The sequence below is a fragment of the Pogoniulus pusillus genome, chromosome 23 (assembly GCF_015220805.1).
Source record: "Pogoniulus pusillus isolate bPogPus1 chromosome 23, bPogPus1.pri, whole genome shotgun sequence".
Classification (NCBI taxonomy): Eukaryota; Metazoa; Chordata; class Aves; order Piciformes; family Lybiidae; genus Pogoniulus; species Pogoniulus pusillus.
In genome coordinates, this window is record NC_087286.1 from 20,643,416 (window position 1) to 20,657,790 (window position 14,375).

Here is a 14,375-nt window from a genome sequence, read left to right on the forward strand (position 1 = left end):
GATGGAGTGAGTAATCAATGGAGATTATCAGAACTACCAGGGAACATATTTCATTAATCACTGTTTGTACTAAAATTTCTTTGTGGCCTCGTTAATGACAGGATGTTAAGGTCTTGTTCTCCTTAGTTACAGGTTTGTGTGACAGCAGTTTTCAGTAGCTAAACAGCCTGAAATTTGTTCTTACAGGTAATACATTAGAAGTGTTTAACTAAGGACAGATGGCTGGTGTGCAGTTTTGAGTACACTACCATACATTTGAAATTGGTTATTGTTCTCATAGATGTTGTCAGCTGACCCTTTGAAAGCTAAATAAGTCCATAATTCGTGAGAACCTTTTTGTTGTTTTGCTTAAAAACCATTTTGCAATACCTAATGCTAACATTTCACTTCAGTGTCTATTTTAGCCTTCCTTTAACGTCTGCCCCCTAAGGGTTGTTTCTTGTCCAGTGACTGAGAGACTAATACTATAAAGTATTTGAGGGGCAGTAAATTCAAGATGAAATATGACCTCTGCTTTGTTCTTAGTAGTGTCTGGATAAACTCTTGCCTTATAAACACAAGCATCTTTTCTTCATTTAAACATATGCTGAGTTTGAGAGTACTTCAGAGTATGGAGGAGCAGGAAGGTTGGTGTAAAAATTGAATAAATATCTTGTTGGGGGGGGGATGTTGTTTGGTTTGGTTTTTAATCTGCTAGGGAGGTTAGAGAGATGTACACAGTAAGCTGCTTCTCTTGTCATCACTTCCCCAGCGGGAAATGATGAGGTTGATACCAGAGGTCTAAAAGCAATCAAAAGGGACTCCAAGGCACTGGGGAAAGCAGTTGAGGGACCGAGGGCACAGGTAATCTTTTCATCTATACCTTTAGTCTCAGGTTGGAATGCTGAGAGGAATAGGAAATCATACTGATTAACAAGTGGCTCAGAGGCTGGTGCCACCAGCAAAAAATTGGATTCTTTGATCTTGGGGAACTTTATATAGTCCCAGGTCTGCTAGCAACAGATGGGGTACAACTGACTCAGAGGGGGAGAAAGATCCTGGCACATGAGCTGGCAGGGTTTGTCTCCAGGGCAACTGGCCTTCTGAACTGGCAGATGGAGTTAGGGACCAGTATAGTCTCCCTGTAATCCAGGAGGAAGAAGCAAGGGGCCTGCTGTGCCACTTGGATCCTCACAAGCCCATGGGACCAGATGGGATCCATCCTAGGGTGCTGAGAGAGCTGGCAGCTGAGCTGGCCAAGCCACTGTCCGTCATTCATCAACAGTCCTGGCTCACTGGAGTGGTCCCTGAAGACTGGAAGCTGCCAATGTGATCCCATCCACAAGAAGGGCTGGAAGGAGGAACCAGGAAATTCCAGACCTGCCAGGCAAGGTCATGGAACAGCTCATCTGGAGTGCCATCAGGGAGCACCTACAGGACAGCCAAGGGATCAGGCCCAGCCAACATGGGGTTAGGAAGAGCAAGTCTTGCCTGACCCACCTGATCTCCTTTTATGGTCAGGTTACCTGCCTGGTGAATGTGGGGCAGGCTGTGGATATAGTCTACTTGGGCTTCAGCAAGGCTTTAGACACTCTGCCTCAACAAGCTCCTGGCAAAGCTTGAATGGATCCACTCTGAAATGGGTCAATAACTGGCTTGAGGGCTGGGCCCAGAGAGTGGTGGTGAATGGTGCCACATCCAGCTGGCAGCTGGCACCAGTGGTGTGCCCCAGGGATCAGTGCTGGGTGCAGTCCTGTTCAATACCTTTACTGATGATCTGGACCAGGGGATTGACTCCAGCATCAGTAAGTTTGCAGATAACACCAAGCTAGGAGCAGCTGTGGATCTGGTGGAGGGTAGGGGAACCCTGCAGAGGGACCTTGCCAGGCTGGATGGGTGGGCAGAGGCCAAGGGGATGAGACTGAACAAGGCCAAGTGCAGGGTTCTGCACTTTGTCCACAACAACTCCAAGCAGCACTACAGGCTGGGGCCAGAGTGGCTGAGAGCAGCCAGACGGAGAGGGAGCTGGGGGTGCTGGGAGAGAGGAGCTGAACATGACCCATCAATGGCAGGAGAGCCAGTGGCATCCTGGCCTTCATCAGGAGCAGTGTGGCCAGCAGGACAAAGGAGGTTCTTCTGCCCCTGTGCTCAGCACTGCTCAGGCCACACCTTGAGTGCTGTGTCCAGTTCTGGGCTCCTCAATTCAAGAGAGATGCTGAGATACTGTCCAGAGAAGGGCAACGAAGCTGGTGCTCTATGAATAAGTAATGAGCTCTCTCTCTACCTTCTTGACATCTTGTGAAGGTTTTTTCTGCATATCAGAGCTGTAAAATGATTTGATCCATGAACAAAACAGTGTTTGGCTTGCTTTGGCACCATTTTTCTGTACCTACCCCTTGAATATTTGGATTCAGCTTCCACCCCCTCCACATAATGCTGTATTCTGTGCTCTTGCTAATGAAACTGAAGACTCTCTACTGTCTCTGTTAGTGCCCTCATGCAGTCTGGTAAAGACACTTGCAATTCACAGGCAACATGATTTATTCCCTCCTTCTACCTCCTACTGCCCTGATGCTGTGTGTTCACAGTAGAGTAGCGAAGTAGCAATTGTTATAAAGTTTCTGTAGCAGAACTTTCGGGGTGGGTTTTTGGTTAATAGACTTTGCCTTTCACATCCCTGCTTGGCTTAGGAAGGTCAGTTAGTTGTAATAGCTGCATACTCATTCTTCTGGGGTCAGAGCATGTGGCCTGCTTTCAGAGAAGTGTTGGCTTCTACTGCTGGAAAAGTAACTCTTCTCATCAACAGCTGTTGCCAAACAAAAAGAGAATGCCTTTGGGCATTTGTTTCATCAGATTGCTTTATCTCCCTTATAAATTCAGCAAATGTTGATATTCTCTGCTTTTTATTTGCTTCAGATGATATATACCGCAGTGTTTACAAGTGTGTGTTTTACTTAGCTGCCAAATGCTTTTCATTGCCAGTGCAGTTTAGCAGATGGATTTGAAGGGTTCAATTAAATGTAATTTGGGTTTCCATTTTTCTTCCAGCATCTTTACATGGTTGCTTAAATCAACATCAACATTTCTCAAGGCTTTGCAGTAATCCTGTAGTTTGCCCATTTCTAATAATTCCATCATTTAGTCTTAGAGCATTTGGGAAAAGGTAGATTGTGGTTTCTCATTTCTTGGGTGCCATTGTTGATTGGTGCTTCTGTCAAACACCTGTGCTATTGAAAGTTGCCATTTGAGTTGCTGTTTAATCCTTTGTCCTCAGTTTTTAGCAAACCTTGGATTCCTTGAGCACTTTCAGCCCTTCCATAGTTTTCTTTCCTTATAATTCTTAAGGGTTAATTTGGGGATCTGGCAAATGCTGTTGCATTCTTTCTTCAGGGACGGGTTTTGGAACTTGCCTTCTACCAATTTTTCATTCCAGCTCTCTCTTAGAGAGTAATATGTTTGAAAAATGTGTGTAAGAGTTGGGCCATAGCTACAATCTGGGCCATCTCAAGAGGCTGTAGGAGTGTTGAGTACTAAACAATGCAGTGGGTTGTGCACTGTTTAATGTGCAGCTGTGGTTCAAGAAGGTGGAGGCTTTGGGCAGTATTTTCATGATTTCACATTTAAGTTCAGAGTATACTTCTTACAGAATCCTCAGCAAGTGTTTCCTGCATATATTGTTACCTGGGTACTATACTAATAAATAAGATGTTAGGTGAGTTTCTTGTGTGACTTTGGTTTTGTTGGCAGTCTTTAAATGTGATTGCTACTGCCACTTGCTTTATATGCTTCAGGAACTCCATGTTATTGTTTGTTTGTCTGGTTCCCCGCTCCACTCCTCTGCATTTCAGTTAAAGTAACAAAATGCATCTTTTCCATACTGTTAGTAGGTGTTAGAGACATGGGTAGAGGTGAGACATCTTGCAGATCTGAAGAGTAGCCTGAGCATGGTAGCACAGAAACATGGCAGTAGCTATCCATAGCGACTCGCTTCAATTTCTCTGCCACTTTTATCTTTTGACAGTTGTGTTTAGCATAAACCAAGATTGGTTTATTTCTCTTGCCCACGAGTTGTGGTGAAGGAAGATATTTTGCTGAAGACATTCATTTTGTCTGCTTTTAAGAGGATCACTGTAGCTGGTAACACAGGGGGCTCTGTGATTTGTATTTTTGTATGGGCTGGTTTTGCTATCAGTGGACTTGTAGTAGCAGTATTTCATGATTAATTTCATGCTAGGCTTTGAAACAGAGAAGAATTATGATAATAAATATTGTCTGTATTCTAAGAATTAAGCAGATGCAGTGTGTAAGTATTCTATGATTTGGTTTATGTTCCTATTGGATGTTACTTGACACTTAGCTAGTAATCAAACACGCCAGTCTTAGTGCTATGGTGTTATTATCAAAAAGGAGAGTCCCCAGGCTGGTTTTTTGCTTTGTGCCATTCTGTGAGCCACTGACCTGATTTTTCTGAAGTTTACTCCAAATCTTAACCGTGCTGTGCTCCAGCCTTAAAAAGTATTGTTGCCTTGGTGAAAAAGTGCAAAAGCATGTTACAATGCTTCAGGGACTGTAATGAATCCAAGAAAGAAAAGAAGACTGACTGACTCAGAAAGGTGTGGGTGATATTTTACAAGCAGACTTATGGAATCTGTTCCCTCTTGACTAGAGAACTGGAGGATTATTGGGTAGCTCTCTCTGAGAAATAATTTTTTCTTTACAAATGTGCCTATGGTTTCTAATAATATTCAGCTTCAAGTTTGGTGATGATATTTGTGTAGCCTTGAAAGGAGAGCTGAAAGTGCTAGGTTATGTAATGCATGATCATCCAAGAGAGAGTTGTATAATGTCAGGAAGATTTTCAGTAGAACATGGTACTTCACTTCCATTTGCATTTCTGCTTGCAGTGTCTGTGGTTTTACATTACAACTTGCAGAGCTCTCTAGTTCTCAGTTATAAACTATTGACAGCATAGTGTGGTCTGCCTTTCTAACTCATGATAAGTCTCAAGCCTCTTCATTGAAGGCGTAGCTCAAGTTAGATAACACAGAGAAGAAAAGTGCTTTTCCGTGACAAGAGGAATGTCAGTCATAAGAGTGCATTTAGAATGAATTTCATTAAACATTTTAAAGTGGAATGATTGGGGAGTGGCACTGAAAGTCATAGTTCACTAGTTTCCTTCTCAGTATTCACTCCCTTCTACTGGCCAAGGGGGGTGTGTGTGTTAAATAAGGCTGGGGAACAGATCTGACTGAAAAAATGGCAAGACAAAATAGCTTTTGATACCTTTTTATCTTTGTTTTTCAGAGATGTGCATATTGTAAGCACCTTGGAGCCACTATCAAATGCTGTGAAGAGAAATGTACCCAGATGTACCATTACCCCTGTGCTGCTGGAGCAGGCACATTTCAGGATTTCAGTAACTTGTCCCTCCTTTGTCCAGACCATATTGATCAGGCTCCTGAAAGATGTAAGTACAGTGTTGAAAAGACACAGTTAATACCACATATTATGAAAACTGCTCCATGATGAGATCAGCTTAGGAGTCCATTTGTTTAGACCTGTTTTTCTGTTTCCTAGTTTTCTTTTTGATTTAATGACACAACATGGGAAGGGTTTGCTCATAAGGCTTCTCTTCCATCAGGTGTTAACTCAAACCCATAGGCTTGCTTTACTTGCCCTGACTCAAGTTAGAGCAACCATATTGCAACCACTTCAGCTAAATAAGTTGCTAAGTAAAGCTCTCAGTTTTATCTTGAGAAGAGTAAACCTGCTCCTTCTGCTGAGACTTTATTAAGATTTAAAATGAATGTACTTCTAGTTACAAGAAGATTAGTTGAGCCTATCAGAAAACCAAATTAAAGGAGTAGTTATTAGGGATATTAATTGCATTCAAATGTTGTAGGAAGGATCAAGGTTTGTATGCATAAGAACTGCTAAAAAAATTGCTTGGCATCTTTGGGTTCATTGAAATATTTGTAGTTGCAAAAAAAAAGATAACTGAAAAAAGTATTTCTTTGTAGCAAAGGAAGAAGCAAATTGTGCAGTGTGCGACAGCCCTGGAGACCTCTTGGATCAACTGTTTTGTACTACCTGTGGCCAGCACTATCATGGGATGTGCCTGGACATACAAGTTACGCCTTTGAAAAGAGCAGGTTGGCAGTGTCCTGATTGCAAAGTGTGCCAGAACTGCAAGTAAGTGGGACTTACAGGACATGAAGGAGGAGGGTGTGAGACTTGTGTGCTGTGATTTTAAAACACCTATTTTACTAACTGGGGATTTTTTTGGTGGTTTTGTTTTGTTTGTTTGTTTGATAGTGTAGATTGCTTACTCAAAGCTGTCTGCTATGATATTATGTTAAATAGCTGAACAAACTCTTGTGCTGAGAGCTGCCGTGTAAAGAATCTGAACTGGAAGTCTTGTGCATTGTGCATTACCTTTACCTTGGCAGACTGGGGAGAGCAGCAAAGCCTTTGGTCTTTTTCCTCCTTTTATACAGAAGGATTTTTCACCAATGCACCAAATGAACAAATTAGTTTAAAGTAGAGCCTTTGCAGTCTGGGAGCCTGTTCTCTTACTGAGCTGGCATTTTGTTGTGTCTGTACCCCATACTGGGTAGGTCCCCTGCATTAGGCCCTCTCTTCTGTTTCATAATGTCCTTCAGAGGCAGTTAATGAGTCATTACGAAAACAAGAACATGGCTTAGCTGAGCAGAGGAAAAAGGTGACATGAGTGACCATGATTGAACTGTTACACCAGACAAATACTGAATCAAAGAAACATAATTGTTACAATATTATAAGTGTTCACTTAGAAGCATCTGACTGCTTGCAGGCTTGTTCTCGTTTAACGTAATCTGATGGGCACTGCAGGGTTCTTTTGCTTTTTTTGGTTGTGTGTTTTTTAAGGGTTTACTGAAAAAGAAATGAGTTCTGTTCAGCTTTCAGCTGGGAAAAGCACCTCCTATGCTACTGCCTGATGTACCTGATCAGTCAGTGCTTTGCTGTTCTCCAAGCAGAACAGTTGGTGCTTGCTAGCATTCATAGAATCACAGAACCAACCAGGTTGGAAGAGACCTCTAAGATCATCCAGTCCAACCTATCACCCAGGTCTATCCGATCAACTAGACCTTGGCACTAAGTGCCCACTTTAACGTGGATTATTCCCTGATCTCACATTGCTGACAGCAAATGCCAGCAACAAAGTTACAACAGTGGAGCACATTCTAAAACGTATCCTTAGTCACGTTGTGCTGGGTGCTGGCAGCATGCGCTTGCAGACCTCCTCTAATGGAAAACTGGATGAAACAGTGATGCTTTCACACCTGTTTGTGCCAGTGTTGAAGGGTAGCATTTTGAGCATATCTCCATGAAAAAAGAGAACATTTACTGCTTTTTAAGTATCCGATCTCCCAGGTAATGAAGTAGTAGCTTGTAGTTTATTACAAGTAAAGCAGAACACAGTGCCTTTAGGTATTACCAAATTGTTTGTCTCATTCTATGCAGATGCATTTTATCACTGAAATTTGTGGTGAAAGTCTGTGCTACAGGAATGTAGGAAACTGGAAAGCTCTTCCTTTAGTGTTTGTTTTGCTCTTGCCATCATATTGATCGACATTGTAGGAGCTCTGGCAGGCAGAGGCAATGGCTCGTATTTCAAACTGTAGGAACAAGTACAATTGCATGTTCTTTTTATCAAGAAACAAAGTACATACTTGAGATTTTAAACTGATTTCAGCACAGAAAGGCCATGGAATCTGCCTAGAGCTGTGTAAAATGAAAGTGGGCCAATTTCTGGAATTCAGAGTGGTTGCACAGGCTCAGCACTCACTAAAGCAAGCGTAGTGGTCTACAGTATGAATTTGAGAGCATCATCTCTGGGGCTGTTTGTAAGTGGTGTTCATATGTTTTCACATGCTCAGCTGTGTGTCTTCCTGTTTAGACTTTCCATTAAATGGGTTTTTTTTGGTCATGGTTTATTTGAATGTCGTTTCCATTAGACATTCTGGGGAAGACAACAAGATGCTGGTGTGCGATACGTGCGACAAAGGCTACCACACTTTCTGCCTACAGCCGGTTATGGATGCAGTACCAACAAATGGTTGGAAGTGTAAAGTAAGTTGATAGTTTTCAGGATAATTCTGGTGTCACTACCAGGGCCCATGTTTTGTTATGCTATTCTAGGTGTATTGTGGGCTGCTGTTGCCATGTAACTTGTAATTTCTGAAGGGATCCTTCTGGTAGGTGATTGTGGCTCTACAGCTGCTCTCTGAGGGTAGCTGTTGGTGCACTGTCTGAAGCAGCCTGCACAGGACAGTAAGTCAACCCCATAGGGGAAAAGGGAATCTTAAGATCTAAGTGGAGAGGATAACCTTCTCTTAAGGATATCTGATCTCATGATCTAATGTAAACTAAAGTGTAATCTAAAACCCGGGCAGTAGTATATCTAGTCTATATTTGAAGGTTCTTCATATCCAGCTACTTTTTGCTGACCAGAGCTGCAGCTCAAAGGTTCTTTTGCGTTTGAGGAGGGCAGGAGGAGTTTGTTGTTTTATCAGTAATTTTGTTGTTTTATCAGGAACTGTGTGATTAATAAAAACATAAATAATGATAAAAATATGATTTTGGCATAATAAAGGGAGCCTTTGTATATGAGATGTATGTAATTCATAGTCAGTTTGTGGCAGTTATAAAGTAAAACAAATTAGGAATGAAAAAGTGTTGTTGTAAGAAATACAGACTTCAGGTTAAGGAGTATTACAAAGAAGCACTTTTTGCTGGTTCAGAGGCTCTTCATGCTCTATTTGCAGATCCTGGGTAATTTATTATTATTATGAAGGGCAGAAATTTTCTTTAATTGAATTGAATCAAGGAAAATGTCAGTTAGTGGCAGTTCTATCACATTGTGAAATACCATAATTAACAACTGGATTCTTGTGATCTCTAGAGCTGTAGAGTATGTGCTGAGTGTGGCACACGAACAAGTTGTCAGTGGCACCATAATTGTTTGGTATGTGACAGTTGTTACCAACAGCAAGACAACTTATCTTGTCCTTTCTGTGAAAAACTGTGCCTCCAAGACTTCCAGAAAGATATGTTGCATTGTCACATGTGCAAAAGGTAAGAAGCCAAATGTTTGTTAAATTGTGCTAAAATACCTAAAGCTCATGGTGAGCTGTGTGACATTGATGTGTTTCTGTGGAGAGTATAGATTGTGTTTGATGTGCAGTACTATAATATCACAGTATCATCAAGGTTGGAAGAGACCTCATAGATCATCAAGTCCAACCCTTTACCACAGAGCTCAAGGCCAGACCATGGCACCAAGTGCCACGTCCAATCCTGCCTGGAACAGCCCCAGGGATGGCGACTCCACCACCTCCCCGGGCAGCCCATTCCAGTGGCCAATGACTCTCTCAGTGAAGAACTTTCTCCTCACCTCCAGCCTAAATTTCCCCTGGCGCAGCCTGAGGCTGTGTCCTCTCATTCTGGTGCTGGCCACCTGAGAGAAGAGAGCAACCTCCTCCTGGCCACAACCACCCTTCAGGTAGTTGTAGACAGCAATAAGATCACCCCTGAGCCTCCTCTTCTCCAGGCTAACCAATCCCAGCTCCCTCAGCCTCCTTCATCTCTACATGCAGTGCACAATCATAGGTAGTCTTATTTGAAACTTAGCAATTACTGGCAGTTACCTCTGAGGTGTACAGAGAAATCTGTGCTGCTGCTTCCATTGCATCTGTTTTCTTACTAAGCAGATTAGAGGAGTCATTGCTTTAACTTAAAGACTTGTTTGCAATGGTCTCTCTGTTAAAAAGAAATATCAGATACTTGTTCTCTCTTTAATTTTATGTGTTTTGCTATGCCAGTAATAAAAAAAACCAAAGCACTGTTGGGAGCCCTTTCAGAATGTAAACTGTGTTTCATATTCAGTGCTGTTTTACCTTGCTGTGCAACATCTTGATATCATAATATGTATTGTGGTGTCCAGTTGGCTTTAGTAACGGCTTTGGCCTTCATGTTAAGATTTGTTTACTGCTTGACATACTGTTGTATCATATTTAATGACATACTGTTGGATCATATTTATTTCTCTACAATTCTCTGCACTAAAGCATTGGTTGGCATTGTTTGTTTTCTCAGAGGAATGGCAAACAGTGCTATTTTCTTGATTGATTTTTACTAGGATACTTTCTATTTTTATTACTAAAATCATACTCACACTAAATGAATCCCCTCAGGTGGATTCACATAGAATGTGACAGATCTCCAGGTAGTGAATTGGAGTCTCAGTTGAAAGACTACGTCTGCACTCTTTGTAAGCAAGGAGAAGGGGATCAGACTCAGTCATGTGATGTAATGGACACTTCTGAACTCATTGCTGAACCTGACAGTGTGACAGGTAATCAACTGTAATATTTCTATTTCCAAACCTCAGACATCAAATGTAAATATCTGCAGCTCTCTCACTAGATCTTATGTGAACCAAACACATTCTGCTCTGTGGGCTTCATGCATTCCCTTATTTAGCTGCAGCTTCTCAAGTCCATCTCAATGTTTTCTGGCTTTTTGGCTTAGGGATTCTATATTAGAAAAATGGGCAGGTAAGCACTCCAGTAGTGGCTCTCAACCTTCTAGCTCCAACTTCCCAGTCTGTAGCTGGTAGATGTTCCTGGAGGGATCCAGTTTTCCTGTTTCCCTCACACTGCTTGTCAGTTTCATAGCACTTACTCTCTTCCCTATGTCCAGGTAGGATGCAGCAGTGGAAACTGGGCCATGTTCAAGGGACAGGTATATTTAACTAAACAGCTTCTTATCCAGAGTCCTTTTTCAAGGTCATCTGGTTTCTGAGAGATTCTTGTCTAAGTGGACAAATCAAGCAAAAGGTGGAAAGAGAAGTTGCAGAAAAGTGTAGTTTGGGGTTATTTGGGTGTGTTTTGCTTTATTTACTTAGCAGGGCTAAGGAAGCACAGAGAGAACTTGGATCTGTTGATCTGAATCTGTGTGACAAAGTCATAACTGAGTGTCTTTGTGTATTTCACACTGTTAATTAGCATCTACTCTCATGAGAAGTGTGCTTGTGGTTAATTTTGGAAGCAAGGTAAAAATCTAACTGGTAACTGCACTACCACGGCCATGTGTGGTTTTGGTGCTTAAACAGCAATGCTTGTGCTTTGATCTTTTGTTAAAAGCAATTGATATCTCAGCTGCTTAGGTATCTGTGTTTTCAAAAGCTTGGTAATTTTTGACTAGAAAGGGGAAATATTGGACTGCAACAAAACTCTGGTTTTGTATGTTCAAACTGGTGTTTTGTGTAAGCAAGTCATTCTCTTTGATGTTAGCCTGTGCGTGTACAGGCATACCTTTTGTGAGCAGTGGAGAAAAAGCTGGTCCTGGAGGAAGGGCAGTGACAGTAGGTAAATGTATGTACATGAGCAGAACTCTGGCAGGGAAGGTGCACTACAAATTAGAAAAAATGATGACTTTAACCTTTGAAGGTCAGTTCTGAAAGGTTAGTAAAGGCTGTTGGACTCTCAGGCAGTGTATGTAGAAATTGTAGGAAGATGTGCAAGAAGTGCCGAAGAGTTAGACTGGAAAAACTCCCAATCTTCTACTGAAAACCCTTTTGAATAAGTAACATGTTTACTTGAAAGACTAAAGTTTTAAGTAATACTTCTTTTAGGATTTCTAGCTAGTAGGAGAGTTGAGAAGCACACTCTTCTCCCCAAGGAAGAACAGGACTGTCATCTCAACCACTAGGATTAATCTGCAGCTATTACCTCACTACGGTTGTGTAGTGTTTTATACTCAGGAGAGTGCTTTTGTACATTAAAATCAGATTTGAAGCCAATCTAAATGATCATTTCCTTCAAGGTAAAATATCACTTTAAAGTTGGCAGAGTCTAAGAGCAGTTTTTAGGTGCTAAAAGTAGCACCAGCTAATAGTTCTTGGCTTTTTGAACTTTAAATAGACTTTTTGAGCTGCACTCGTTTGGCTTTCTCTGTTGCTATCATCTGTGGGGGATCAGTTCTTTTTGACTTAACGCTTGCTATAAACTTTGTTTTCTCTGGTTCTCCTTTGTCTGGTGCATTTTAATGAATTTCCTGAACTCAGAAAGCTTTTACATGAGGAAAAATAGAAGTGTTTGCTGTTTCTGTGCTCTGTAATGATGCTGCCAGCCAAAAAAGCACTCAGTAGTGCCTTTTCCTCGTGAATTCCTTCCTTTTACTGGAAAAACTCACAGATTAAAGTACTCTAGTTCCAAAGTGACAGAGTTTAGGTTTTATATTGTTTAATAGGTGGGTTGAAAATCAGTGCTCCAATTGCTGATAGTAGATGGAACATCATATCCATACCATAAGCTGTTGTAGTACTTGTGTAAGAATTTGAAGCCTTCATGCTGCAAGTTCTGTTGAATTTAGCAGACTGGGATTTTAGAAAAGCTTTTTTGTGTTGGTCAGGTAATGCAGGAGTCTGTGACTGTGTAAATTGAGTTTTCACAAGCAGATGTATAAAATTGCTGTATAGACACTTTTCACTGTCTGAAAGGTATAAACCAGCTCCACTGTTAATGAGCAAAAGGCTCTTAATCTTTAAGGAGTACCACATAGTCTGCCTAACCATGTCATATCCTTAAATATCATTCTCTTTAGCCAAGAGGTCAGCAACAGCAATACTGATGCCAGGGCAATAGAGTAAACATACCCATTTTGATAAATTCTTTGCCTCTCCCTAAGCTTGTACAAATGAAATGGAAATGGAATGCGGTGCAGAGGCTGCACAGGAAGAACCCATTACTGGTGATGGCCCCAGTCAAGAACCAGCTGTTGGGTGTGTCACAGAAGGTAAGACAGAGTTTTGCATTCTGACTTTGTCTACTGTGTTTTCAGGGAAGTAAATAATGAACCAAAGCCACAGATTCTTATAAATATAGATACAAAGACAGGTATTTATGAATTGTATTTTAAACTACATATTAAATTCACTTATTCACTTCAGTAAAGTGATATGTAGTTGGTGTACTTGATGAGTACTGAGTATACTCACTGACCTGCACACTCATGTAAGTTTTTCTTCTTTGCACTGAGCTTTTAATATGGTTGTACTTCATTATAGGCATATCACCAGAAGAAAAGGCAACAGAACTGGAAACAGAAGTCTCTGTTGAAATTAATTCAGATGAAATGGAAATGTCTCCTAAAAAGACACCAGCATCTGATGAGAGTCAGACTGAGAAAATGATGGACGTGGTGGATGGTGTCGAAGCTGTAATACAGCAGGAGTTAGACAAACAAGTGGAAGAGAGGCAGCTGCCAGAAGGTAGTGTGGAGGTATCGGAAGTATCCACGGTAGACTCTCGGTCGTCAGTACCTGAGACCATAACTGTGATGCCAGAAGTACAGGAGACTGAAAGTAAAGGAGATATTTGTGTCCCTGTAGAGCAACAACTGGAAATAATCAAAGTGCAAAACGATGTAGAGAAAGGAGAAACTCATGAAAAGCCAGAAACACCAGCTCTTCTGGGAGTGGAAACTACTTCTGCCAGTGAAGGTGTTGCACATAGTTCACCAGTTGGGGACAAACCCATAAAATCACCAGCTGAGACTTACCCCTCACTTCCCCCATCAGTTAACATAAGCAAGACAAATGTGTCTTCCTCACCAGATGTTTCATTAGACTTGCATTCTGCACGGGATGTGCAGCACAGTCAGCCCCCAGCACTGCCTTCCGCTGCTGGAGGCGCCCTCCCGACGACTTACATAACAGTCACTCCAAAAATTGGCATGGGCAAGCCAGCCATCACCAAACGCAAGTTTTCTCCTGGAAGACCCAGGTCACGACAGGTAAGCAGATGGAATATTTACTTAAACGTTCATTTGTGAAGCATAGTTCCCATTTTGCTTACAATGCATTAGATGCACTTGTGTTTTAGGACAGAGGTGAACGTGTGGTTCTTTGGGAAAGGCATTTCGTGGTGAATGATTGAGTGATCAGTCGCGATAAAGGTTCTCTTGTGAGAATTCAAGTGTTTTTTGGTTCTTACATGGAGCAGAATAAAAGAGAGCTGGTTATTTCTGTAATACATCTGCTACAAATGCAGGTAGCCATAACACTAGGCCTTGAAACTGTCATCTTTCTGCTATGTGCATTTATCTTGGCTACTGCTTCCACAGTGCGTTAATGTTTCTGAAACTGGCTTCATAGAAAAACAGGCAACATCTCCTCTTTCCATCACCCTGCCAGATACTGTCTTGACTGACATTTTTAATGGTCTTGCAAATAATTTGATGGGTTTGTTACATTAGCAAATACTGTCTGGTACAAATTGTTGTGGTTTGGCAAGGATTAAGTTTGATGAGTGAAAAGAATCCTCAATTCTGTCACCTTCTTCAACGGCAAG

The 14,375-nt window shown here is 41.6% G+C and overlaps 1 protein-coding gene across 13 annotated transcripts in view; it reads left to right on the forward strand.

Annotated features, from left to right (window-relative positions):
* Positions 1-14,375, forward strand: part of KMT2C (lysine methyltransferase 2C) — a 193,635-nt gene that overhangs the window by 97,968 nt on the left and 81,292 nt on the right. For all 13 annotated transcript variants that reach the window (XM_064162834.1, XM_064162840.1, XM_064162835.1 and 10 more), the window contains 7 exons: positions 5,284-5,446; positions 6,000-6,171; positions 7,977-8,091; positions 8,924-9,096; positions 10,215-10,375; positions 12,712-12,819; positions 13,091-13,818. In XM_064162834.1, coding sequence (XP_064018904.1) covers positions 5,284-5,446; positions 6,000-6,171; positions 7,977-8,091; positions 8,924-9,096; positions 10,215-10,375; positions 12,712-12,819; positions 13,091-13,818 — 1,620 coding nt within the window. The remainder of the gene's footprint in view (positions 1-5,283; positions 5,447-5,999; positions 6,172-7,976; positions 8,092-8,923; positions 9,097-10,214; positions 10,376-12,711; positions 12,820-13,090; positions 13,819-14,375) is intronic.